At 44.7% G+C, this 26095-nt stretch overlaps 3 protein-coding genes across 3 annotated transcripts in view; 1 reads left to right on the top strand and 2 right to left on the bottom strand.

Annotated features, from left to right (window-relative positions):
• The window catches only part of PRMT7 (protein arginine methyltransferase 7), a 46636-nt gene that overhangs the window by 6241 nt on the left and 14300 nt on the right, over nucleotides 1-26095 (top strand). The window contains exons 3-7 of the mRNA XM_081217762.1: nucleotides 7157-7306; nucleotides 14338-14446; nucleotides 19862-19974; nucleotides 24618-24859; nucleotides 25057-25237. Coding sequence (XP_081073888.1) covers nucleotides 7157-7306; nucleotides 14338-14446; nucleotides 19862-19974; nucleotides 24618-24859; nucleotides 25057-25237 — 795 coding nt within the window. The remainder of the gene's footprint in view (nucleotides 1-7156; nucleotides 7307-14337; nucleotides 14447-19861; nucleotides 19975-24617; nucleotides 24860-25056; nucleotides 25238-26095) is intronic.
• Nucleotides 9765-11307, bottom strand: LOC308606289 (ras GTPase-activating protein-binding protein 1-like). Its single transcript, XM_081216970.1, has one exon. The coding sequence runs from the start codon at nucleotides 11201-11203 to the stop codon at nucleotides 9815-9817; it is 1389 nt and encodes a 462-aa protein (XP_081073096.1). The 5' UTR covers nucleotides 11204-11307; the 3' UTR covers nucleotides 9765-9814.
• LOC308606660 (COMM domain-containing protein 6-like) lies at nucleotides 21485-24351 on the bottom strand. The gene has a single exon (XM_081217803.1). The coding sequence runs from the start codon at nucleotides 24283-24285 to the stop codon at nucleotides 24028-24030; it is 258 nt and encodes an 85-aa protein (XP_081073929.1). The 5' UTR covers nucleotides 24286-24351; the 3' UTR covers nucleotides 21485-24027.

Genomic DNA, 26095 nt, shown 5'->3' with positions numbered 1-26095 from the left:
CCATGTCCCCTGCATTGACAGGCAGACTCTTAACCACTGTGCCACCAGGGAAGTCCCTATCTTTGTAGTTTTAATTTCCATTTTTTTCTAATGGCTAATGATGTCAGATGTCGTTTCATGTGCTTATTTGCTATCCGAATATCTTTTTTGGTGTAGTCTAGGGTTTTGAACATTAGGTAGGACTCTTTTTTTTTTTTTTTTTTTTTGCGGTACGTGGGGCTCTCACTGTTGTGGCCTCTCCCATTGTGGAGCACAGGCTCCGGACGCGCAGGCTCAGCGGCCATGGCTCACGGGCCTAGCCGCTCTGTGGCATGTGGGATCTTCCGGGACCGGGGCATGAACCCACGTCCCCTGCATCAGCAGGCGGACTCTCAACCACTGCGCCACCAGAGAAGCCCAGGACTCTTGATAGATACTACCAATTGCCTTTTAAGAGGGCTCCAATAGTAGCTTTAAAGTTGGATAATTAATTTTATTTATTTTATATACAGCAGGTTCTTATTAGTTATCTATTTTATACATATTAGTGTATACATGTCAATCCCAGTCTCCCAATTCATCCCCACCCCGCCACCCCCTGCCACTTGCCCCTCTTGGTGTCCATATGTTTGTTCTCTACATCTGTGTCTCTGTTTCTGCCCTGCAAACCGGTTCATCTGCACCATTTTTCTAGATTCAAAGTTAGATAATTAAAAAGTGATAGCTAATTTAATGAGTGTTATTAATTTGGAACATATGCGGGCCCTGGTTTACCTTTGAGGATGCTGCTAATTAGGGTTCTCAGGTGATCAGCTCACTGAAACTCCCAGGCCAGCTCCTGGTCCCACTCTCTTTCTTGTTACCCCACAGGCACAGCTACACAAAACTGTGCCCTCCTGCTTTTTGGGGATATAGTGTATTTGATGTTGATTTTCCTAGTTCAACAGTTCTAACAGTTGCCATCCTGTTTTTTTTTAACTTTTTTTTTCTTTCATCGTGGTAAAAAGTACATAACATAAAATGACATACTGATTTTATCCAAAGCATAAATGCAGTTACTTTAGGAGTCAAATATTTCTGTGAGGCTTATTGTGAAAATAGCAGTCTCAGGGCTTCCCTGGTGGTGCAGTGGTTAAGAATCCGCCTGCCAATGCAGGGGACACAGGTTTGTGCCCTGGTCTGGGGAAGATCCCACATGCCGCGGAGCAACTAAGCCTGTGCGCCACAACTACTGAGCCTGTGCTCTAGAGCCCGCAAGCCACAACTACTGAGCCCATGAGCAACAACTACTGGAGCCTGTGCGCTTAGAGCCTGTGCTCCGCAGCAAGAGAAGCCGCCACAATGAGAAGCCCGCGCTCTGCAACGAAGAGTAGCCCCCGCTTGCTGCAATTAGAGAAAGCCTGCGTGCAGCAACAAAGACCCAACACAGCCAAAAAATAAATAAATAAAAAATAATTTCTAATAAATAAAATAAACTTGAGTAGACAGAATACACACACACATACAAAAACACCCCGTTTAAGAAAAAGGGGGGGGGAACTTCCCTGGTGGCACAGTGGTTAAGAACCCTTCCAATGCAGGGGACACAGGTTTGAGCCCTGGTCCGGGAAGATCTCACATACCGCGGAGCAGCTAAGCCCATGAGCTACAACTACTGAGCCTGCACTCTAGAGCCCACGAGCCACAACTACTGAAGCCTGTGCGTCTAGAGCCCGTGCTCCACAACAAGAGAAGCAACCGCAATGATAAGCCCGGGCACTGCAACGAAGAGTAGCCCCCGCTCACTGCAACTAGAGAAAGCCTGCGCTCAGCAACGAAGACCCGACACAGCCAAAGATAAATAAATAAACAAATAAATTTATTAAAAAAAAAAAAAAAGCAGTCCCCTGGTGTATCATCCCCCAGACAGTACCTTTTAATGGTTACCTTCAGAGGCAACCTCATTTCTTTTCTTTGAGCTGTTTTATGTTTACTTCCAGATCTAAATAACTATTATCTATCGACTTCCCACTGTGAGAGCTGAGAGTTTAGTATTCTTTCAGCTCCTCCTTCCCACTCGTTCTCCGTTTGTCCCAATGTAGTTATAATTTTTGCTAAATTAATATTCAGTGTTTCAGTAGACAAGTCACTTAAATTCTTTGTGCCTCTGTTTTCTCATCTGTAAAATAGGGATAACGATAATACCTCCTTTTGATGGATTGTAATGGGGTAAACACATAAATGTGCATGTTAGTTAAAATCGTATGTTGACTTTATTAGGCATGTGTAAACACTGTTCACAGTTGAGCTATGTGATGTACTTTGATTGCTTTTTCTTTCTTGAATAACTCTTTATTAATATCTTATTTTTGCTTTTTTTTCTTTCTTTTTTTTTCTTTCTTTTTTGGCCACGCCTTGCTGCTTGCAGGATCTTAAGTTCCCCGACTAGGGATCGAACCCGCGCCCTTGGCAGTAAAAGCGTGGCGTCCTAACCACTGGGCTGCCAGGGAATTCCCTTGCTTTGTTTTCTATGTACTCATCCTTTTATGCCCAAACTTTCTCCCAGTAGTATAAATTTCCTTTCTGAAGGAAAGGTCAAAACAATCAGCTATTCTGTCAGTTTCATCTTCTTGGAGATTGTCTCTGGGATCATTTTGCCCTGCTCCAGTCTGGACTGGGTGCCTTCTAGACCTGCTGTGTATCTGTCGTCCTGGGATTCTTGTTTATTGTCTGTAGACTTCCTTCATTCCTCTTTTTTTATTGGGTCCTCCATTTCCTGGATACCATGTATTCCTCTTTGGTTCCCTCCCTCTTTGGTGAAGCTCATCCTTTCTCACTTTCCTGTGAGAGCGTTCGTGGGAAGTAAGATTTTTGAGACTTGGCTTATCCAAAAACTTCTGTATTCTATCCTCACACTTAAGGCTGGATTCTAGTTTGGAAATCACTTAAGAATTTTGACATTATCACTCCATTTTCTTTTTAAGTCTAGTACTATTTTAAAGGCTTTGACATTTTAAAGTCTAGTACTATTCGTATTCTTTAAAAACCTTTTTGTTATAACATAGACACACAAAACAGTATAAAATGTATATGTATAGTTTAAAGAAAAATAATAAAACAAATGCTCATAGACTCACTACTTAGCTTAGGAAATGGAACATTACCATTACTTGGAATTCCTTATGTGTTCCTTGATTGCATTTGTTTTCCTCCTTCCAGAAGTTTCCACTGTCTTGAATTTTGTATCACTCTCTTGCTTTTCTTTATAGTTTTACCACCTACTACATGTCCTTAAAATATAAATTCTTAGTTTTGCCTGTTTTTGAACTTTACACAATGGAGTCATAATGTGTTTATTCTTTGTGACTTGTCTTTTTGCTCAGCGTTGTTTTTGAGATTCATCCATTTTGCAGGTAGCTGTAAGTTCATTCATTTTCACCGCTGTACAGATTCCATTGTGTAAATACATCACTACTTACCCATTCTGCTGATAGGCTTTGGGGTTGTTTCCAGCTTCCTTCTATTGTAAGTAGTGCTACCTGGAACATTCCAGTAACTGTACTCTGGTGCATATGCGTACTTTTCTCTAGGGTGTGTATACTTGGGAATGGAATTGCTGGCCATCAGCCATCAGGTGTGTTTAGCTCTATGGGTAATGTCAGATTCTTTTCCAAACTAATCGTGCCAATTTACATTCTCAACCTGTGTATTAACCAATTTTTACATCTCTGACAATCTGGTAGGATTGAACTAGTCTCTCACTATAGTTTTAATTTGCATTCCCCTGATCACTGCTGAATGTGAGCTTTTTTCATTTGTTGTTGGCTATTCATGTTTCCTCTTTTATGACCTAGTAATTTGTAGGAATTCTTTATATATTCTGGGTACTAACCATTTGTCAGTTGTATGTATTGCTGGTCTCTTAGTTTGTGGCGTTTTTTTTCACAATACAAGTTCTTAAATTTAATGTCAAATTTATCTTATATTTTCTTTATTGACTGGTGCTTTTTATCCCATATTTAAGAAATCCTTCCTTTTGCCAAGGGCTTAAAAGCTATTGCTGATAATACTGAATTTCAGTTGTTTTTTATTTACTGATTTGGGATCCTGTAATCTTTCTCAGTTCTCTTAATTCTAATAATTATTTGTAGGTGTTTTGGGTTTTCTTCACACTCATCTCATATGTGATTAATAATAATTTTCTTCCTTTCTATCTAGATCTTATTTCATTTTTTCTTGCTCTAATGTGTTGGATAGAATCTCTAATATAATGTTCACTTCATCTGATTTTTGGGGAATTTATTTGCTAAAGATTGTTTTTAATATCCTTTAATCTCTTTTGTTTATTTATTTACTTATTCGGTTGCATTGGGTTTTTGCTGCTGCACGTGGGCTTTCTCCAGTTGCGGCGAGTCGGGGCTACTCTTCATTGCGGTGCGCGGGCTTCTCATTGCAGTGGCTTCTCTTATTGCGGAGCATGGGCTCTAGGAGTGTGGACTTCAGGAGTTGTGGCACTCAGGCTCTAGGGCACTAAGGCTTCAGTAGTTGTGGCACATGGGCTTAGTTACTCCACGGCATGTGGGATCTTCCTGAACCAGGGATCAAACCTGTGTCCCTGCATTGGCAGGCAGATTCTTAACCATTGCACCACCAGGGAAGTACCCCCCTGGTGGACTCTTTAATCTCTGCAGCATATATACTGATATCACCACCTCATCACCTGCCCTTCGTTCCCAGTTTTTGGCTACTTGTACTTCTTTTTCTTCCTTTACCATTTTTTTCCTTTTCTTTTTTGGACTGGTCTTACCAGAGGTTCTTCAAGTTTTTGGTCTTTTGAAATAACTAAATTTTATCTTGATTGATTTCTGTTTTATATTTGTTTCCTAATTCATTGATTATTCTTTATTATTTTTATTCATCTACTCATTTGGAGTTTATTTTGCAGTGCCTGTCTCATCTTTTGTCTTTTTTTAATGCATTTCTCTACAAATATTGCTCTAGCCATCCCATGAGTTTTGATATATAGGTTTGTTTGTTTTTTTGCGGTACGCGGGCCTCTCTGTTGTGGCCTCTCCCGTTGCAGAGCACAGGCTCCGGACGCGCAGGCCTAGCAGCCATGGCCCACAGACCCAGCCGCTCCGCGGCATGTGGGATCCTCCCGGACTGGGGCACAAACCTGTGTCCCCTGCATCAGCAGGTGGACTCCCAACCACTGCGCCACCAGGGAAGCCCCCTAGATATTTTCTAATTCCCTTTTGCTTTAGTCTTTCACCTGTGAGTTTAAAATTTCTTAATGTTCAAAAATCTTTTTTTCTGGGGCTTCCCTGGTGGCGCAGTGGTTGAGAGTCCGCCTGCCGATGCAGGGGACACGGGTTCGTGCCCCGGTTCAGGAAGATTCCACGTGCCGCGGAGCGGCTGGTCCCGTGAGCCATGGCAGCTGAGCCTGCGCGTGCGGAGTCTGTGCTCCGCAACGGAGAGGCCACAACAGTGAAAGGCCCGCATACCGCAAAAAAAAAAAAAAAAAAAAAGAGTTATCTCACTTTTAAAAAAATTAATTAATTAATTTTATTTTTGGCTGCTTTGTGCCTTCGTTGCTGCGTGTGGACTTTCTCTAGTTGTGGCGAGCAGGGGCTACTGTTCACTGCGGTGCATGGGCTTCTTATTGTGGTGGCTTGTCTTGTTGAGCACGGGCTCTAGGCGTGCAGCCTTCAGTAGTTGTGGCATGAGGGCTCAATAGTTGTGGCTCTTGGGCTCTAGAGCGCAGGCTCAGTAGTTGTGGCACACGGGCTTAGTTGCTTCATGGCACATGGGATCTTCCCAGACCAGGGCTCGAACCTGCATTGGCAGGCAGATTCTTAACCACTGTGCCACCAGGGAAGTCCGTATCTCACAGTTTTTGTGGGTCAGAAATCTGGACTCAGCTTAGCTTGAGTTCCCTGCCTCTGGGTCTCTTATAGGCTGTGATCAAGGTGTCAGCTGGTAGGGGAGTCATCTTAAGGCTCAACTCAGGTGAATCCACTTCTAGGTGTTTGGCCTCTTTTTTTTTTAAATATTTATGTATGTATGTATGTATGTATGTATGTATGTATGTATGTATGTATGGCTGTGACAGGTCTTAGTTGCGGCACGCGGGATCTTCATTGTGGCACGTGGGCTTCTCTCTAGTTGTGGCCCGTGTGCTCAGTAGTTGCAACGCATGGGCTTAGTTGCCCCTCAGCATGTGGGATCTTAGTTCCCTGACCAGGGATTGAACCCGTGTCCCCTGCATTGGAAGGCGGATTCTTAACCACTGGACCACCAGGGAAGTCCATGTTTGGCCTCTTAATATTGCTTACTGACTTGGCAAGGTCATCAGTGCATTTAAACAGATTTACATGTATTTCCCCCATCATTTTTAGTTATTTTCAACAGAAGGATCAGGGTACTTAATCAGCCAAACTCTTACAGAGGAAAAAATGTGTCTGCTTAAGCTACTAAGGAGCAGAACTAAAAACGAAGAAATGATTTTGTGAGAGGAATATATTTTTTATCCCAGGAAGCTGTATGAATTAGAGTCCAGTGAGGAGACCAAAAGCAACGTTACATATTTCAACAGAGGGAATTTAATAGAGGGAATTGGTTACACAGGTGTGGGAGCGCTGGGAGGCACCAGGGTAGCCTAGTGATAGTAATTGCAGGAAGCAGTCCCCTTTCCTAGGGCTGGGGCCACAAAGGGAGAAGACTGGCATTTCCAGAACCTAGATGTGTGGAGGAGAGGTCCTGTGAGGCTAGTGCTCAGATCTCTGAGAGGAATCTCTGCTTGAGTGCTGCTGCTATCTCTGAAGGGCCCAAGGAGAGCCCTTATGCGGGAAGGAACAAGCTTTCTCCTTTCTCCTACCTTCCAGTCACCCTCTAGTTCCCCTGTTGTCCAGTCCTAACAGCTGGAAAGAGGAGAATGTAGTTTGCAGAGCCCTAGCCCCAGCATGTCTAAGCAGAGTATAGAAGAGTGGATGTGAAGGGGAGAGACAATCGCTTAATTTAAGAGGTTGACCTAGTGCCCCTGGAGCCTCAGGAGGCCTGCCCAACTCAGCCAGTGTAAGTCACAGAGGTTATAGGGTCATGACTTACACTGCTGCTGCCAACCATGACTTCAGAACTTCACAAAGCACTTATTTATAATAACTGGTATGAAATAACAGCTGTTTCCCCCTTTTTTTAGAATATGAAATATTACCAAGGTATCCGGGCTGCTGTGAGCAGGGTGAAGGACAAAGGACAGAAGGCCTTGGTTCTTGACATTGGCACTGGCACTGGACTCTTGTCAATGATGGCTGTCGCGGCTGGTGCTGACTTCTGCTATGCCATTGAGGTGAGGCACACTCTTCACATGTGTGTCCTGTGTCCTATGTGGGAAGTCTGTTGTGTCCCTTGCACTCTGCCCATCTGTTTGTTCACAGACAGACATTCATGGAGTGTTCACTCCATGCCAAGCACAGGGTCAGGTTTGGAGAACACAGAGATGAATCAGACACAGTTCCTTCCTCCAGGAGCTCATTTTCTTCCCTGAAAACAGTGGTTCTCAGCCTTGGCTGCATGTCAGAATCACTGAGGAGCTTTAAAAAAGCTAATGTCTAGTCAGTCGTTGTCATGTCCTCCCCCCGCCTACCCATTTTAATTATTATTCTGGGATGTGGCCTGGGCATTGGGATTTTTGAATGTGCACCAAAGTTGAGATTACTACCTTAAAGGTCCCCACAGAGCCAGCCATCTTACTACATTTACCAATAGTTCTGCAGTCTGTCATTTCTTTCCTTTAATAAAACATTAAACATATATTATTTTTCTGATAATGTAAATAATACATATCCTTATACGAGATTTGGTAAATATAAAATAAAAATGGTGTGTTAACTCAAAGTTAACCATTGTTAAAATTTTGGTGTATTTTCTTCCAAGCTTTTGGGAAAAGGGGCATGTATTTAAGCACTTTGCCCTACAAAATTTGGTTCATATGGTGATTAAGTTACAGATAACAAAGACCCAAAATAATAGTGGCTTAAAGAGATAGAAGAAGTTTTTTGCTTTCTCACATGAAGTGTAGAGGTCAGCATTCTGGGTGTCCTACCCAGACTCCAGTTCCCCTGCCACCCCTTGCTTACAGGGTGGCCCTCATGCTTATGGTCTAGAAAGGTAGGCATTTTAGGCTGAGGGAGTACTGTGGTGTGTTTGGGGAGGTGTCATCCAGAGTTGTGGCAGAGGGTTGTCATGGTAGAAAAACCCAGAAAGGTGGATTATAGCTAGACTCCGGAAGACCTGAGTGTCTCAATAAAGACTTTTAACTCTAATATCTTGAGTTAGGTGTTCTTAACCTGAAGTAAGAATAATGGGCTTCAGGTCTCCATAAAAGTCCTGAGAGGGAAAAAAAAAAAAAAAAAAAAAAAAGTCCTGAGAGGGGTGTGTGCACGGGTGCATGCAATTCTGTACACTTGCCTCAGGATTTCATTAAATTGATTAAGAGCCATTTCTTTACCTTTGTGGGAGTCTTTGAGCTGATAAAAAGAAATCAGTATAGGCTCAACTAGATTTTTCTTTTTTTAAAATTTTCTTCCAGAAACATTTTAATAAAAATTGGCCATTTCCAAGAAACACCCACTGCATGCCCACCAATAAAAGGGAACCATAACAGAATAGAAAATTTACCATATGGCTGTGATTTAAAGAAAAAAAACTAGTGCACACTCAAGCACACCAGCAAAGTCAAATATTAAAGTTACATTCTTTCTTATGGGCTATGATTAGGATTCTGAAGAGACACTGAAATAAAACTTAATACAAATGCTGAACTATTCAGGTCAAAGAACCTCTACAGAAGCATCTGACCTCAAAGGCATTCCAGTTTGAGACTCAATTTCCGAGTAAGCCATAACAAATGAACACAAGACAGCGTGAAAGGAGGGATTCTGTAGCTCCCAACATACTCTGAACCTGATAGAACAAATCTAGGGGTTTTTTAAATTATTATTTTTCTTTAAACAATTGCCAAGACTGTAATCAAAGATAAATAGAAGGCACAACAGTTTTGCTCTGGTTTTGTGTTATTCAGATTTAAAAAAAAAAAAATTTTTTTTTTTTTTACAAATACAAATTAAACATGAAAACACTACTTCAAAAAAAACCTTACAGTTCAAGAAAAGCTTATCAGTTGCATTCTAGACATTTAAAACCTATTTCACAATTTAAATTTCAGTGGTAAAAACAGTAGGTTTTGGAACTGTTTTGTGACCACGTATCCAAAGAAAAACTCCACTAACACCTTTAATTCAGTTTTTAACCATACCAGAGAGAATCTAAATTGTCAATTTTTCCAACAGCAATTTTTCCACACCAGAGGGTAGTCATGACTCAAAGAAGAGACAGTTTGGGTTCTTCCTGCCTTAGAAGTGTTTATCGAATCCTGTAATTCTCACAGGCTTTTGAAACATGTAGAAAATAAGTAAGAAATATTCCAATGAATGAAACATACCAAATGTCAGTAATAAGCAAGACACATTCCTTTGGGGAAACTGTTAAAAAGAAAACCAGTCTGTATATGCAAGTAAAACAAGGAAATGCAGTCTTTTTTTTTTCTTCTTTAAAAATCCATTTTTCCTAAAATATCATTCCACAAAATTGGAAGTGAAGGACTAAAAGGTGGCGGGGTCAGTGAGAGAGGGAGAAGGAGCACACACCATTAATACAAAAAGTAAAATTGTACAAACATAAGCAGTGTATCATAGACTAGAATCAGATTCCAAGATACCAAAAGTTGGCTGAAGAAATTCACCATTCTGTGGGAGCTAGGGTTTGTACTGCTGCCTGAAGATCGGTGAAGAGCAATTCACTGCCTTGGAGCAAAGCCCTTTCCCACTCCAAATCCTGGTTTCTGCACCATGCCTCTTCGGGGGGTGCCTGTCATCCCACCACCGAGCCCACTTCGAGGGCCTCCAGGTCCCCACAGGCGGTTATCTCGGCGATCCCCTTCCCGGGTGGCTTGAGTCTTCTTTTCTTCTACATTCATGCGGACCTCACCTCTGAACATGATGGGCCTGTTGCTAAGGACCTTCTGAACAGGCTCAGAATCATCAAACACAATAAACCCAAAATTGGGTAATTTCCCACCGCTGTTAATACACAGCTCCACCACATTCCCATAATTTTGAAAAAAATCTTTAAGCTCTGATTTGTCCACCTCATGAGGCAGGTTGCTGATAAAGAGCTGGTGACTGTCAGGGTGTCTCACGATTCTTTGGGGTTCAGCATCACCTTGCTCACCAGCCTCACAGAGTGGTCTAGGTCCCCTCTGGAGAGGAACATTTATTCGCTGTTCTCGAACCCTTTGATCCCTCTGAGGCCTCTGCGGTGGAATTTGAGATTCAGGCTTAGACTCCGGACGAGGCTGTAAAGCTGGTACTTTAACAGCATGAGGTGGTATCCCAGTAACTGGAACAGCTCCACTGGGTGGAAGGTTCTTGCTGGTCACAGATGCCCAAGAAAAGGTTCTCAAGTCCTTCTGCACTGTCTGGGCTATGTCTGCAGGCACTGGAGAAGAACTCTTCTGAGCATCCTCAGGAGCAGTTTCTTCCAATACTGGCTCAGACTTTTCCTCTTGGACTTCAGACACAGGTTCTTGCTCTGGTTCTGTTTCAGGATCAGGCTCTGGTTCAGCAACAGGTTCTTCTAAATGTTCTTCTAAGTCACTGCTGACAGTTTGATCATAGGACGTTCCAGAATCGTCAGGTACCACCTCAGGTGTCTGCTGTCTTTCTTCAGGTTCCTCTGCTTCTTCAGATTCTTCCTGAGGCTCAGGGACAAAGCCACCAAAGACCTCATCTTGGTATCTGAAGATATCATTGTGAACATAGAACTTATTTTCAACAGAGCTCTCAGGAGCAAGGACAAAGGTCTGCATGAATCTCCTCAAAGCCTGGTGGTTACTAGAGAGCAAGCCCATCACCTGGGCCACCACACGGTCATGCAGAGTGGCATGAGCATCGACATGACGGATCTTAGTGTGGCAGTTGGTGAAATGTTGTGACATCACTTTCCTATGGATTTCTTTCTGTCCATAGACTGCATCTGCTGGCTTTCCATTTGAATCCAATCCCCCATGGACATAAGAAGAGTTCTTTCCATAAAATCTGTGTAGCGTGTCTGGGGCCTGGTTCAGCAGTGTGTAGTACTGTCTCACAAATTCCCGCCCGACCAGCAGGGGACTAGGCTTCTCCATAACCACTGCTTTGGTCGATTCAGCCCGCACGGCTGAGCGGGAGAGGAACGAGCTCTGCTCCACAGCACGGCAGCAAACGAAAAACTCAACTAGATCTTATTATCTTTGTAAATGAAGAAACTAAGACCCATAAAGGTTAAAGATACAAGCCCCACAGTTAATAAGTAGGAGAGCTAGACCTGGAGCTTGGTCTTTTTGGTTCCTAATATGGTGCTGACTCCACATTGGTAGCTTTGATGGGAGGGTGCGCGTGTATGTGAGAGTTAGTTTTCTAGTGTGGGTGTCTGGGGTGGAGGCAGGGATGCCATTGACTGGAAGAGGAACTCAGAGGAAGATAACTTACTTTGCAGGAAAGACAGTGCATTTCATTTTGGACGTGTTGAGTATGAGAGAGGTCTTGTGGCAGGAGCCAGTATATACGTGGACTGCTAATTAAAAATATAGGGTGAGAACATATTTTTCGATAGAATTGGTAGGACTGTACTCTTAGGTTTTTCCATATTTTTACATCACTTACCTGGATTTCTAATTCTCTTGCTGCTCTCGCCTGTGACTCTCAGACCTCTTCTGTTTGACTCTTGACATCTTATGGTGGCCTCCCAGTTTTTGTTTTAGTGACTACGTGTTTGATCCTCTGTTCTTCCTGTCTGTGGATTGCCCTGTGGTTTCAGCTCTGCCTGAGCTTCATGGCAACAGGAAAGATAGGTCCAGAAGAAAGAGTGAGAGAGAACCTGCTGGTCCTTATAGACGGAAGTCTGAACCTTGAGGGAGTTGCGTATATAGTGGATTTGGGACTCACTTGCTAAAGATGTGACGGGCGAAGCTGGCAGTGTAGGAGGTTGTCCACAGAGAGAGAGTACACTGAAAAGAGCAGACCTTGGAACACGCCTGTGTTCAGGGGGCTGAGGGAAGAAGAGTGGCCATAAAGTCAAGTCCAGACAGACACCAAGAGACCCTAGAGGGTAGGGGCAGACTGCATAGAAATCGTGAGAAAGAGGGATTGGTCAGTAGGTGTGGATGTTATAAAGCAGCACTGTCCAACAGAACTTTCTGATGTTGAAAATCTTCTACGGCTCTACTGGCCAGTATGCTGGTCCCTAGCCACATGTGGCTGCTGAGCACTTGAAATGTGACTAGTAGGCCTGAGGAACTGAATTTTTGAATTTTATTCAGTTTTAATTTACATTTAAATAGCTACATATGGCTACTGTATTAGCACAGGTGTAGAAATTGAGCAAGATGAGGACTGAGAAAGCTGTGGGTTGGCAGCTAGGAGGTTATTGGTGACCCCCCTTTAGGTGTTATTTTCAGGAGAGTAAGGTTGAGGAATGGATGGAATATAAGAAATCACAGACATTGACTGTAGGCTTCTCTTTTAGTACATTTGAAAAGGAAGGAATATTTGGGGAAGGTGCATTGGTTACAGTGATTTCTGTGGCAAATGCCTTGAAAACAAAGCATGGTCCTGGCTTCCTCTCTTTCTTCTCTTTAAGGGCAAAAAGAACTTTCCCAGGCATCTCTAGCAGACCTCTCTTCAGGTATCATTGGCCAGAATAAGGTTGAATGCCATTTAACTTACCTCATTGACCTTAGACCAGACAGGTGCACCACTTGAAAGAAGGTCAGTTCCCCAAACTGAGTTGAGGGCCGGGGGAGGACACAGAATGATGTTGGGAAGTCAGCTTCAGGGTTCATTCCAGATAGTGTTTGGGGTGAGTTCTTGAGTTCTTGGTGGCTGAGGAGGAGGCTGTGAATGACAGAGCCTGAAGGGTCAGTGGAGGAGATGAATGATAAGAGGCAGGAGGGCTGAGAGGATGGTGTGAGCTTGTGATACTTTTGGGGTGGAGATAAACTGATAGGTGAGAACTGAGGGCTTGAGGCCCTCAAACTATGAATACATCAAAACCATCAAGCCAGAGCCTAGAAATAATTTGAAATAGATTGTGAAGATTTTTTTTCCTAGCTGAGCACATATGCATTCTTTATAGAAGAATATAGCATTTCCCTTTTGACTGTAATAAAAGAAATATGTGATCGTGGCAGAAAATATGGGTGATGCAGAAAAGGTCCTAGGAAAAATGGAAATCTTGTCATCGTGACCAGGCACTTTATCATTTTCAAAAATTTCCTCTCTGTGTGTGGCCACATGTGCATCTGTATGTTTTATGCAGTGACGTGGTTGGAGCTGTGCAATCTAAATTGGGCAGGCTGGAAAGTAAGAGTTGGAGAAACTTATATTTAGGCACCTGTGAAGGGTTCAGGGAAGACTTCTGTAGGGGGAGGATTTGTGCTGCCCTGGAAAATTGGGTTTGCTTTGGCAGGTGGGGGTAGGGCAGAGAAGGCTCAGGCTTGCCTCCTGCACAATGAGGACATCCGCGTGGCTGTAGCATTGGGGGGGTGTGTGTGTGTGTGTGTGTGTGTGCGTGTGCGTGTGTGCGCGTGTGTGTGTGTGTGTGTGTGTGTCGGGTGGAGGGTGGAGGGTGTGGGAGGGGAGTAAGGCTGGGTAAAGTAAGGTGGTAGACATTTTGGAGGGCCTCAAATACCGTAAGAAAATATAGGCTGTGTTCTGCTAGCAGTAGGGATTTGAGACAGTTTTGAGCAGGAGGGTAACCTGCTCACACTTAACATCTACTAGGTTACAGTCTCACTTTCCTCTAGAGAGCACATACACTTCCTGTCCCAGGTCACAGATCATGGTTTTGTGAGGCAAGTCCCCTTCCTGGTTCCCTCTAGCATAGCACTGGCACCTGCCATCCTTACTAGGTAGCGCAGCCTCCTTGGGAGCCCCCTGCATCCCTCCTGTGCCTGGCATGTAATGGGAAGGCCCAGCTGCAAGTTAAACCCAGCGGAATCTCATCCTTTTGTATTCATTTCCAAGACACACGTTTGGAGAAGTATTTAAGTTACATGGATGAAGTCTTGTTTATTTATTAAATGAACTTAAATCAGCCCAATGAAGTATTTTGCCTGTATCAGATGGTAACAAAGGTACATTTTTTGTATTCAGGAAGAAATTCTGTAGTGTAGGCCTCTTTTACTACAAGTCATAGGACCAGAATCAAGGCATATCTGGATTTTAGGATGGTATTTAATTTACTGCTCATTTTTACTTGGGTTTTGTCTCTAATTTTTAGGTTTTCAAACCTATGGCTGATGCTGCTGTGAAGATTGTGGAGAAAAATGGCTTCAGTGATAAGATTAAGATTATCAACAAGCATTCCACTGAGGTGACCATAGGGCCAGGTAAGATCAACACATCCTGTGTCAAAAGTTTTACTTGCTCTTGTAGGAGAGAGGAAAAGGTTTATTCCAGTTTGTGGAATAGATGTACCCAGGTAATCACAGAGACTAGGGCCTCTCCATGTACTGATCTGAAGGTAAGCACTTTGCTTTTCTGTTAGTTTATTTCTCTACTAGTTAAAACAAATCAGGAATGAGTAAACCAGAGCCAATCAAGTATAAGAGTGGTGATGCAAACAAATGAAACCTTTTGCTTAAGCAAGTTGGAATTCTTATGTGGTTCAGTTTATCTGAATTTTGAGTTTTATCAGACAAGTAAAACTAAGTTGATAGTGGAAAGAGATTTGCTTAGTTCCGATATCCTGTCTCAGTATGCAGTGTGAGAGATTTGCCTGTGTAGCTCGGTCTGTCCAGGTTTTCAGAATATTTTTTATAGTTTAGGAATTTGAATCAGACTTCTAACATTTCACATGTCACTGATACCAGAAGAGCACAGTGGACAAGAAGCTTCTAGGGGGACTTCCCTGGTGGCACAGTGGTTAAGAATCCGCCCACCAATGCAGCGGACACAGGTTCAAGCCCTGGTCCAGGAAGATCCCACCTGCCACAGAGCAACTAAACCCGTGTGCCACAACTACTGAGCCTGCGCTCTAGACCCCACAAACCACAACTACTGAGCCTGTGAGCCACAATTACTGAGCCTGTGTGCCACAACTACTGAAGCCTGTGCACCTAGAGCCCGTGCTCCACAACAAGAGAAGCCACTGCAATGAGAAGCCATGCACCGCAACGAAGAGTAGCCCCCGCTCGCCACAACTAGAGAAAGCCCGCAACTAGAGAAAGCCTGTGTGCAGCAACGAAGACCCAATGCAGCCATAAATAAATAAATAAATGTATTTAAAAGAAAAAAGAAGAAGCATCTACCTAAAGTCAACATTTTTCTCCCATTTGAAAAACATTTTTTATGGAGAATTGGAAACATTTACAAAAGAAGGGATTAGTATACCCTTTATTTATTTTTAAAGCATAACATACATATAGAAGAGTACACAGATCATCCCATTTTTAATCAACATTTTTGAGGTATAATTCATGTAAAGTGGATGCACCCATTTGAAGCGTATAGTTCAAGTTTTAACAAATGTCAACACACTTGTAACCACTTCTACCATCAAGATACTAGAATGTCTCCATCACGCTCAAAGAGATTCCTCATGACTCTTTGCAGTCATTCCCCCCCATATCCCTGGCCCTAGGCACCCACTGATCTGCTTTCTTCAGTATAGATTAGATTGGCCTTTTCTAGAATTTTGAGTAAGTGAAATTGTACAGTGTGTACTCTTTTGTGCCAGCTTTCTTTTCTGTAGCACAGTGCTTTTGAGTTTTGTCCACAGTGTTTTATGTAAAAAGCATTCATTTCCTTCTGTTACTGAGCAGCACTCCATGTGTGTACATCCCATAATCCGTTCATCCCTTCACCTATTGTTGGACATGGGTAGTTTCTTAGATAGGTGTTTAGGTTCATTGATCTTTTCTTTTGTGGTGTCTGATCTGCTGTCAAGCATATCTAGTGAACTTTTCATGTCTGATACGTATTTTTCATCTCTGAAAGCTCCCTTTGATTCTTTTTTTACAACTCCCGTTCTATATGTTCATGTGTTCCTTTAAATAGTTAACATATTTATATTAGCTGTTATAACATCCTTCTTTTCCACTGCCTCTCTGTCTTCTCTCGGTTTGTTCTATTGACTAATATTTATCCTGGTTTTGGGTCCTGTTTTCCTTCTTTGTGTGTCTAGTAATTTTTATTTGAATGTTGTGTATATTGGGAGATTGGCATTGCTAAGTGCTGAGTTTTGTTTTCTTCCCTTAAAAGCTTTGTCTGGCATGCAGTTGGGTTTCTTGCAGATCAGTTTGATCCTTTCAAGGCTTGTTTTTAAGCTTTGTTGGAGCAGGGTTAGAATAGCTTTAAGACAGGGTTTCTCAACTGCAGCACTGTTGACATTTTGGGCCTGATAATTCTTTGCTGGGAGAGTTGTCCTGTGCATTGTGGGATGTTTACCACGGGCCTCTAACCGGTAGAAGCCCATAGCACCTCCCTCCTCCACACCATTTGTGTCAACAAAAAATGTCTCCAGAGGGCCTCCCTGGTGGCGCAGTGGTTGAGAGTCCGCCTGCCGATGCAGGGGATACGGGTTCGTGCCCCGGTCTGGGAGGATCCCATATGCCGCGGAGCGGCTGGGCCCGTGAGCCATGGCCTCTGGGCCTGCGCGTCCGGAGCCTGTGCTCCGCAACGGGAGAGGCCACAACAGTGAGAGGCCCGCATACCGCAAAAAAAAAAAAAAGAAAAAAAAAAAAAAATGTCTCCAGAGATTGCCAAATGTGCCAGGTGTGTGTAGGTGGGTGGGGGCAAAGCTCCCCCTATTGAGAACCCTTGTTCTAAGCCAGCTTTAGCCATACTAGTACAGTGTGACCTTTCTGGGGTCTCTGCTGAGTGCCTGGGCGCTGGCTAATCAGAACTAGAATGTTTCTTAGTCCTGTGAGCTCTGGCAGTTGTTCAGCTTATAGCTACGTGGTCATCCTTTGCCCGGCCTTCTAGAGGCTTAGCCTGTGTGTGTGTGAATATAGTCAGCAAGAGACATGAGGGGAACCCTCTGCAGATTTCTGAAGCCTTTTTTCTGTGTAACTTCCTGTCCGGCTCTCTCCCTGAAGTGTAGCCTCCTCCACTCCCTTGAACTCTTTGCTGTCTCCTTATTCAGCAAGACACTTTGCTTGGCTTCTCACTCTGTGTACCGAGTACCATGGTCTGGAAAGAGCCTGCTGGCTGGAAGCCAGGGCAGTAGTAGGGGTCACTTTGTTTCCCATTGTTCGACGTCTAAAACCACTTGTTTCATATATTTTGCCAGGTTTTCTAGTTGATTATGGTGGTGGCTAAGTCTGATCCCAGTTACTCCATTTTGGCCCGAGATCCTGAGAGTGCGGAGACTCACCTGCTGAGCAGCCTTTGCCGTGTCACTCACTCTGTGCTCTGCCCTGTGCCTCCTCCAGGCTGTGTGTTGTTCACGCCAGGCCCCTCATATGTTTCTTAATATTTTTCTATGTAGTGCTTATGACTGCAATAATGAAGTAATTATGTAATTATGTATTTAATGTCTGTATCCCCACACAGCTGAAGCATCCTGAGCTCATGGACTATGTAGTCTTATTAATATTAATTCCGTTCCATAACTTGGCACAGGGCCTGGCACATGAAAGAATTCAGTCATATTTGTTTAGTGAGTAGATTGTCAGCTTTGCTTAGTCCTTAACCCCTTGTAAATGGGACTTTGTTTCTACTTCTTCAACTTGACAAGTGGCTTCCTCACTGCCTGGGCTGATGGTCTTTTGCCTGCTTTACAAACACTGCAGCTTTGGTACTTCTGCCATTCAGTCCTTGTGAAAACTCTCCCTTCCCAGGCCTCAGTGACATCTCCGAGTCTTGGTTCTCCTTTGCAGCTTCCTTTTTGCTCCCAAATGCATATTTCCAAGCTTCTGTTCTGAGCCCTTTTAAAAAATGGCATCTGAGTTTGTTGCCTATTCCCCAGAGATGGATTGCATGCTGAGACGTGTAGCAGCCGACTTGGGGTGGCGTTTATTCATTCATCCAGTCATTTGGTGAAGACTTCTGAGGCACCTGGGGTAACTGCCCCTCCTCTGGCTCCCCCTGCACCCTCTGTACCCTTATAATTAGTACTCACAGGCTCTCAAAAAGTGTTTGTTGAAATTCATTAGATCATAAAGCTTTATTTTTGAAGCAGATTTGGGCAATAAATCATTTTAAGTTACATAATTGGCTTAAAAATTATTCAGAAGGTAGAATTGGTAGGGCTTGGTGATTGATGAGATGTAGGGTGACAAAAAGGGAGGAATCAAGAATTTAGCTAACATTTGCTGACTGTTACTGGGTGCTCAGCATTGTTCTAGGCACTGGGGTACAATGGTGAACAGGCCAGTCAGGGTTCCTGTTCTCCTGGAGCTGGTCAGTGATGCCCAGGTTTCAGGACTGTGTGACTGGTGGTGCCGTTCAATTGAGAAGAAATGTTGGACAGAGAAGCAGGTGTGTGCAAGTGGGGTGGTTGGCTTAGTATGGGACAGTGTATTTCAGTTGGAGTTTGGCATGATATCAGAGAGGATGGGCAGTGACCCGGGAGGGTGGTCTCTGTGCCAGGAGACAGAAGTTTCTTCTCAGCCTCCTTTCACGTTGTGCTGCCATTGAGAACACGTGTACTGCATAGGAACTGGATAGGTTTTACCTTTGTTATTTGAAACACCACCAGGTGAAGCAGATCTTGTAACCTACCACTCTTTTACAGATGAGGTGACTTATGGTCAGGACTGAGGGTTCAAGGCTAGAAAGTGGGATCCAGGCCCAGCTCTCTGTGACTCAAGGTTCAAGCTCCCTCTACTGCGTCCTTCTTTGAACCTCTTAATGCTGCTCTTTTCTTGCTTCATGTGTGATACTTGTCTTCTGTGTAGGGAAGATGAGTGGGCTTTGTCAAATTGTAATTCATGAGCCATTAGGAGTGTTCACAGTTAATTCTCCATGATGAATACCCCTTCCAAAGTCAGTTTTATCTCGGCTCATTAAAAATTGTGATTGTAGAAGTAACATTACTTTACATTATATTATAGAGGTTTTAAAAATAGAGTTAACAGAAAGACCTTCCATAATCCTACTGTCCTTAAAAAACTTATTTGGAGGATTGTTTGGTAACAAGAAACTAACTTGATTAAGGGGGATTTAGTGTAAGGAACTGGGGTTTCTGAATCCTGGATCTCAGTTGTATCATTGGGTATCAGTGGAATCAGCCTCTCTCTTGCTTTAGTTTTCTCCCCGTCTCTGCAGCCTAGAAATATCTGAAGTACCAGCATTCAGTTTTTGCTTTTCAAATAATTTTTGCTAATTTAATAGTTAATAGTTTAATTGTTTGTATCTCTCTAATTGCTAATAAGAATGAAAATTTTTTCATATATTTGATTGATTTTCTTTCTGTTTTGAATTGTCTATATGTATTTTTGCCTGGTTTTCTTCTTGGGTGTTTGTAGTTTTCTTATCAGTTTTACAAGTCCCTTGCAATATTAAACATACAGAAAAATTGATAGAGTAGTACGGTGAACACCCATGTTCTCTTAACCAGGACTTAGTCACTCGTTAGCATTTTGATGTATACATGTTATATCAATGTGGATTTTATTTTATTTTTTTTTTGCTGAACCGTTGAAAAGTGAGTTGCAGACATGATGACACTTCTAAATACTTCAGCATATGTATGTGCTTTCAATTTTAGTGACCTATTAACCTTTTATCTTTTACATATTTGCTATTAATATTTGTTCCAATCTGTTGCTTGCTTCTGACTCTTTCCTTTTGTTTCTCAGATGGTGACATGCCATGCCGTGCCAACATCCTGATCACAGAGCTGTTTGACACGGAACTGATTGGGGAGGGAGCACTGCCCTCCTATGAACACGCACACAGGCATCTCGTGCAGGTAGGGGACTGAGGGCCTCCTTCGGGCAAATTGCTGTGATCTCAGTTGACTCACACAGCTCTCATTCACACACCACGCTCTATATAGCCTGAGCCCTCAGTGCCTCTCTGTACACCTTAGGGCACCCTTTGATTCCTATGAGATTCTGATTATCCTCAATTATGACTTCTGTGCCTCTTGAATGCCAAGTCTTAGTAGGTTAGAGTCGAAAGACTAGAAACTATCTTCAGTATCAATTCAGCAAACATTCTTTGAATGTCACCTGTGTGTAAGGTGTTCTAGCATCCAGGGAGAAGTATAAGCCATTCTTCTTGCTTCTCCATCCACACTAGTCAGCAGTGGTAAGGACTTGATGGGCCAAATGGAGAGGTAGGCAGAAGCACCACTGACATTTGGTTTAGGGCTGGTGGAAAAGGTCAAGGCTCAGGAAGGAGATGAGGGCATGTGTGGAGAGGGTGGAATTTGGAGAGGCACTGAGGAAAAGGAGAGATGTCCCAGGTGGAGGACCTGTTTGGTAGGTCAGTGGGCACACCAGCCTAAGGTGCTTGTAAGCTAATGTGGAGAATGGGGTAGAGAATAGAAGACCTTGAATGCCAGGCTGTTCCAGATGAAGGAGTTTGGGTGGTGATAATCTTTGGCAGGTTGTTTTTTTTTTTAATAAATTTGTTTGTTTTTATTTTTGGCTGTGTTGGGTCTTTGTTGCAGTGTGCAGGCTTTCTCTAGTTGTGGCGAGCGGGAGCTACTCTTCGTTGCGGTATGCAGGCTTCTCAGTGCGGTGGCTTCTCTTGTTGTGGAGCGTGGGCTCTAGGCACGCAGGCTTCAGTAGTTGTGGCACACAGGCTCAGTAGTTGGGGCTTGCGGGCTCTTGAGCTCAGGCTTAGTAGCTGTGGCACACGGGCTTAGCTACTCGGCAGCATGTGGGATCTTCCCAGGCCAGGGCTTGAACCCATGTCCCCTGCATTGGCAGGCAGGTTCTTAACCACTGCGCCACCAGGGAAGCCCCAACAGTTGTTTTGAGAAGGGATAGATATGCTGAAAATGTTAGCTCAGAGATGTTGGTCTTGCTTTTTTATGAACATAAACTGGGAGGTGGAGACTCAAAGGCAAAGGCCGGCTGGGGAGGTGTGAGTGTTTGCTGCTTCTGCTGGCACCTGCCATGTGGGCACTGTTCACATGAGCCTGTAACTGTCTTAGCCCGGGATTCTTTTGAGGGGTACTTAGTACCCCTGGAGTGAGGAAGGGGGCTCCTTCCAAGGCATTTGGGGCCAGCGTCCACATTACTCATATGGTCAGCATGTGATGGTGATCATCCTCCAGCTCCCTATCCTGCGTGAGATGTCTCGTTGTCTCCAAAATGCAAAATTCTTCCTAGTAACTTTGGTAGAAATTATTTCTGTTTCTCCACATTAAAACCATCAATTAGATGAATCCCTGAAATAGAGAACAAGGATGTTTAGAATTAGGTTAATGTTGTCCAATCTGCCTTTCTCTAATTCATCTAGTAATTAAAAGGTACACTGGGCTTCCCTGGTGGCGCAGTGGTTGAGAGTCCGCCTGCCGATGCAGGGGACACGGGTTCGTGCCCCGGTCAGGGAAGATCCCACATGCCGTGGAGCAGCTGGTCCCGTGAGCCATGGCCGCTGAGCCTGCGAGTCCGGAGCCTGTGCTCCACAACGGGAGAGGCCCCAACAGTGAGAGGCCCGCATACCGCAAAAAAAAAAAAAAAAAAAAAAGGTACACTGGCAGCCGTCCTCAGCTTCCTCTCCCAGCTGGCCCATAGCAGCCAGGTGTGCACTGTCCACTCTAATCACTGTCCCCATCTGCCCAGCCTGAGTCTCAGCTTGAAGGAGCTATGGCGGCACACAGTCTCCATTACCCTGTCCCTTTTCCTGCCACATTGGAGGTCATGGAACTGGGGTGCTGGAGTGTCTGACAGATAGTCCATGTGGTATTGCAGTGACCCAGGAATTGATCTCAGAAGACACATTTATTGGTGCCTTCATTTTGCAGGGCCTTTTCTGAGTACCAAGAATACGAGGGTGAGCTCCTGGGGAGGCAGGTAGGTGGGCAGGTGGTCACAGTACAGTTTGAGGTCCACGCTGATGGTGGTCGGTGGGGTGAGGTCCTGCCCACTCTGGTGGGAGAAGGCGGGGAGGTTGGGGAAGATGAAGCATGAGCTGAGTCAGTCTTGAGAGTGAGCAGGGTTTGGCCTGGCAGCTGGGGGGAGCCGCGGCAGAGGAGGTCAGCCTGCACAAAGATGTGAAGATGAGTCAGGTTATGCGTCTGTGGGAGGCAGGGTAAGAGAGAAGTCTGAAGGGCTGGGCAGGGCCTGACCAAGAAGGGCCCCTGTGCTCCAGAAGGCAATGTGGTAGCTCAGAAGGGTTTTAAGCAGAGGATCAGTGTCAGATTTATGCAGGCAGGCATGTGGAGAGCAGCTGGGGTGCAACACTAGAGGCAGGAAGACTAGTTAGAAGGTGGCTGGAGTTGTCCAGGTGCTGGGCCAAGGTAGGCCTTAGTCAAGGCCATAGAAATGGAGCCCAGAGAGGTAGACTCGGGGAGGAGGAAGGTGGTCAAGGACTCCTGTTACTTAGATATGGAGACATTGAGGATGATGCCAGGGTTTGAGGTGTAGGTGACTGGCTTGGATGGTGGTGCTCCCTGTTGACTGGGAGGAGGACCAGGCCTGGGAAGGTGGGGGAGAGGTGAAGGTGACTTGTTTGGTTTAGACAGACTTTGAGCTGAGGGTCAGCCAAGTAGAGAGGACCAGGAGGCATTTGGGTACATGTATTTGGTAAATGAAGATAGAGTGGTTGAGGTCAAACAGGAGAGTACACAGTGGGAGAAAAAGATGGTCCAGACCAGGTCTTTGGGGAATTCCCTTTGTGAGGGATGGGCAGGGGAAGCACAGCTTTGTGAAGGACACAGAGGGGGAGAGCAGTGCTTCTCATCCAGAGCTGTGTCTGGGGACAGTTTTGATGTCACAGCTGAGAGGTGGTGCTACTGTCCTCTTGTGGGTAGAGGCCAGGGATGTTACCAAACATCCTACAATGCACAGAGCAGCCCCCACAGTAAAGGATCACCTGATCCAAAAGGTCACTGGTGCTGAGGTAGAGAAATCCTGTGCTTGTGCTTTCTGTGCGGTAGCAGCTGTGAGTGTCCTCTTCGTGGCTAGGCCCCTAGTGCCTGGCGTGTAGGGGGTGTTGGATGAATGAAGCAGGAGGGAAATTGGATGAGGGACTGCAGCCAAAACCAAGTGAAGAGAGTGGTCGGTAGTGCCAGGTGAGGCCAGGAGGTCAGGTCGGTTGAGGATGGACACTTGTCCATTGGGCTGTGCAGTAAGAAGGTTCTGGTGTCTGGGTGAGAGCTACACTGAAGGGAAGCTCGGAGCTCAGTGCCAGGATTACTGCTTAGCGGGAAGACTTAGACTCTTTCTTCACAGTTGGTGTGGGAGTTAATCAGCATGATGACAGTTAAGGTTTATTTATTTATTTTTATTATTATTATTATTTTTATCATTCAACTGTTTGTCTGATTTATTTATTTATTTATTTTATTCTTTTTTTTTTTTTTTTTTGCGGTACGCGGGCCTCTCACTGCTGTGGCCTCTCCCGTTGCGGAGCACAGGCTCCGGACGCGCAGGCTCAGCGGCCATGGCTCACGGGCCCAGCCGCTCCGCGGCATGTGGGATCTTCCCAGACCGGGGCACGAACACGTGTCCCCTGCATCAGCAGGTGGACTCTCAACCACTGCGCTACCAGGGAAGCCCCTGTCAGATTTATTTTTCATTAAGATATAATTCACATACCACAGAGTTCTTCACCCTTTAAAGTTTCCAATTCAGTGGCTCTTAGTACATTCACAAAGTGTGCAGTGATCACCACTTTGTAATTCCTGTTTGTCTGATTTTCTTTTTTATTATTTAAAAAAATGGAAAACCAAAAGTGTAATTTTCATTCAATAAATATCATTTGATCCTTACGCAGTTTTGTTGCAGAAAGTAAAGTCCATGATTTTAGAATGATGGTAGCAATTCATCAACCAAGTAATCAGTTTTCACACAGTTTCAATAATTGCAGCAATTTCCTTGAACTGTCTGTAGAAATTCTGAAACTGTGGAATTGTCATTTCGAAGGACTTGTTCTTTACTTGGCCTGAGTGATCTGCCACTTTGAGCATCATTGCAACATAAGGATACCTAAGTGATCTGCAGCTGTCTGAGCTCACAGCCATACCCAGCTTCCACTGAAAATCTGTGAGCTGGTTGGTGACCTTGGCCTTAGCATCCAGCTGTGGCTCGCTACACCCCTCCATAGCAGCACCCCGGAATCCCACCACCCGCTCAGGTGGAAGCTCCCGGGGCAAGGTTTATTTCTGAAATATTCAAGAGTGTCAGGTAGCTAGGAACTTACCTGACATAAGTCGTCTTAGGCATAATGTGTATTCTTTCTGAAGTCTGATTTCTTCTGTTCCCAAGGGCATTGGCTGAAAACAGTTCACTGTCCTAATAGTGATAAGGCATTAGATGTTACTAAACCTGCCTAGTATTAGGGAATAAATCTCTTTTGCTCAATGGGAATTACTGTGGGTCAACGTAACTGGTTATTTTTTTGTTCTTTTGTTTTACTTTTTAAATATAAACTTAGGAAAATTGTGAGGCAGTGCCTCACAGAGCAACCGTCTACGCGCAGCTGGTGGAGTCCAGGAGGATGTGGTCATGGAACAAGCTGTTTCCCATCCGTGTTCAGACCAGCCTTGGAGAGCAAGTCATCGTCCCCCCCTTGGAACTGGAGAGGTGTCCTGGCGCGCCCTCTGTCTACGACATTCAGCTGAACCAGGTGTCTCCCACTGACTTCACTGTCCTCAGCAACGTGCTGCCTATGTTCAGGTACCAAGGAGCCACCCAGGGTCATGGCGTTTGGAGACACTTGGTGAATTGCGGTCTTTGGCAGTTCTTTTTGAGTTCATTTTGACATCAGGAGTCCATTGCAAACAAGTTTCATTGCTGGTGAGGTCACCATAAATGCTTAAAGATAGAGTGTGTGAGCTTAAAATATGCTTCAGTTCCTGAATATTCTTCCACAGTGTGGACTTCAGCAAGCAAGTCAGTAGCTCAACAGCCTCCCATAGCAGGCAGTTTGAACCTCTGGCATCTGGCCAAGCTCAGGTGGTTCTCTCCTGGTGGGATATTGAAATGGACCCTGAGGGGAAGATCAAGTGCACCATGGCCCCCTTCTGGGCACACTCAGATCCAGAGGAGCTCCAGGTAAGAGGCAGGAGCTGAGCACGTTTTCGTGGAAATCAGGAAACTTGTCTACTTTTGGTCCTGGGAAAGGAGCATGTTGAATCTTAGATTCCTAAGAATTTAGAGATAGAAGGGACTATGTCAGAATCAATGTCAAAGAAGAGTTTAAAAGAAAAAAAAGCAAGGCTAGCTGTAGTAAGATATAAGATAGCCCTTTTAGGCTAAGTTCATGGTCAGCACCAGTGGTCACAGTGAGCCATAGGGCAGCTTTGGTGTGCTGGCTCTCCTCTCGTCCTGGTACAGCCACTCTTAGACCTGCCCACCGAGTAATCCAGGGGTCCTCAGATTAGCTTGTGATAGGGCTTCCCTGGTGGCGCAGTGGTTGAGAGTCCGCCTGCCAATGCAGGGGACACGGGTTCGTGCCCCGGTCCGGGAAGATCCCACATGCTGCAGAGCGGCTGGGCCCGTGAGCCATGGCCGCTGAGCCTGCGCGTCTGGAGCCTGTGCTCTGCAACGGGAGAGGCCACAACAGTGAGAGGCCCGCGTATCGCAAAAAAAAAAAAGATTAGCTTGTGATAGAGAACTACAGCCTGTCTACAGCCGCATTTTCTGTGGCCTCAAAATCTGCCTTCTTCAGCTCAATGGAAAGTGGGGAGGATGTGAACTACAGGAAAGGAAATACATATTATATTCCTTTTTCTTTAAAAATATTTTTCTTGGGCTTCCCTGGTGGCGCAGTGGTTGAGAGTCCGCCTGCTGATGCAGGGGACACGGGTTCGTGCCCTGGTCTGGGAGGATCCCACATGCCGCGGAGCGGCTGGGCCCGTGAGCCATGGCCACTGAGCCTGCGCATCCGGAGCCTGTGCTCCGCAGCGAGAG

This window comes from Mesoplodon bidens (genome assembly GCF_964165515.1).
Source record: "Mesoplodon bidens genome assembly, chromosome: 18".
In the NCBI taxonomy this organism is placed as follows: Eukaryota; Metazoa; Chordata; class Mammalia; order Artiodactyla; family Ziphiidae; genus Mesoplodon; species Mesoplodon bidens.
The sequence above is the reverse complement of the archived record's forward strand: the minus strand, read 5'-3'. Positions and strand labels throughout refer to the sequence as shown.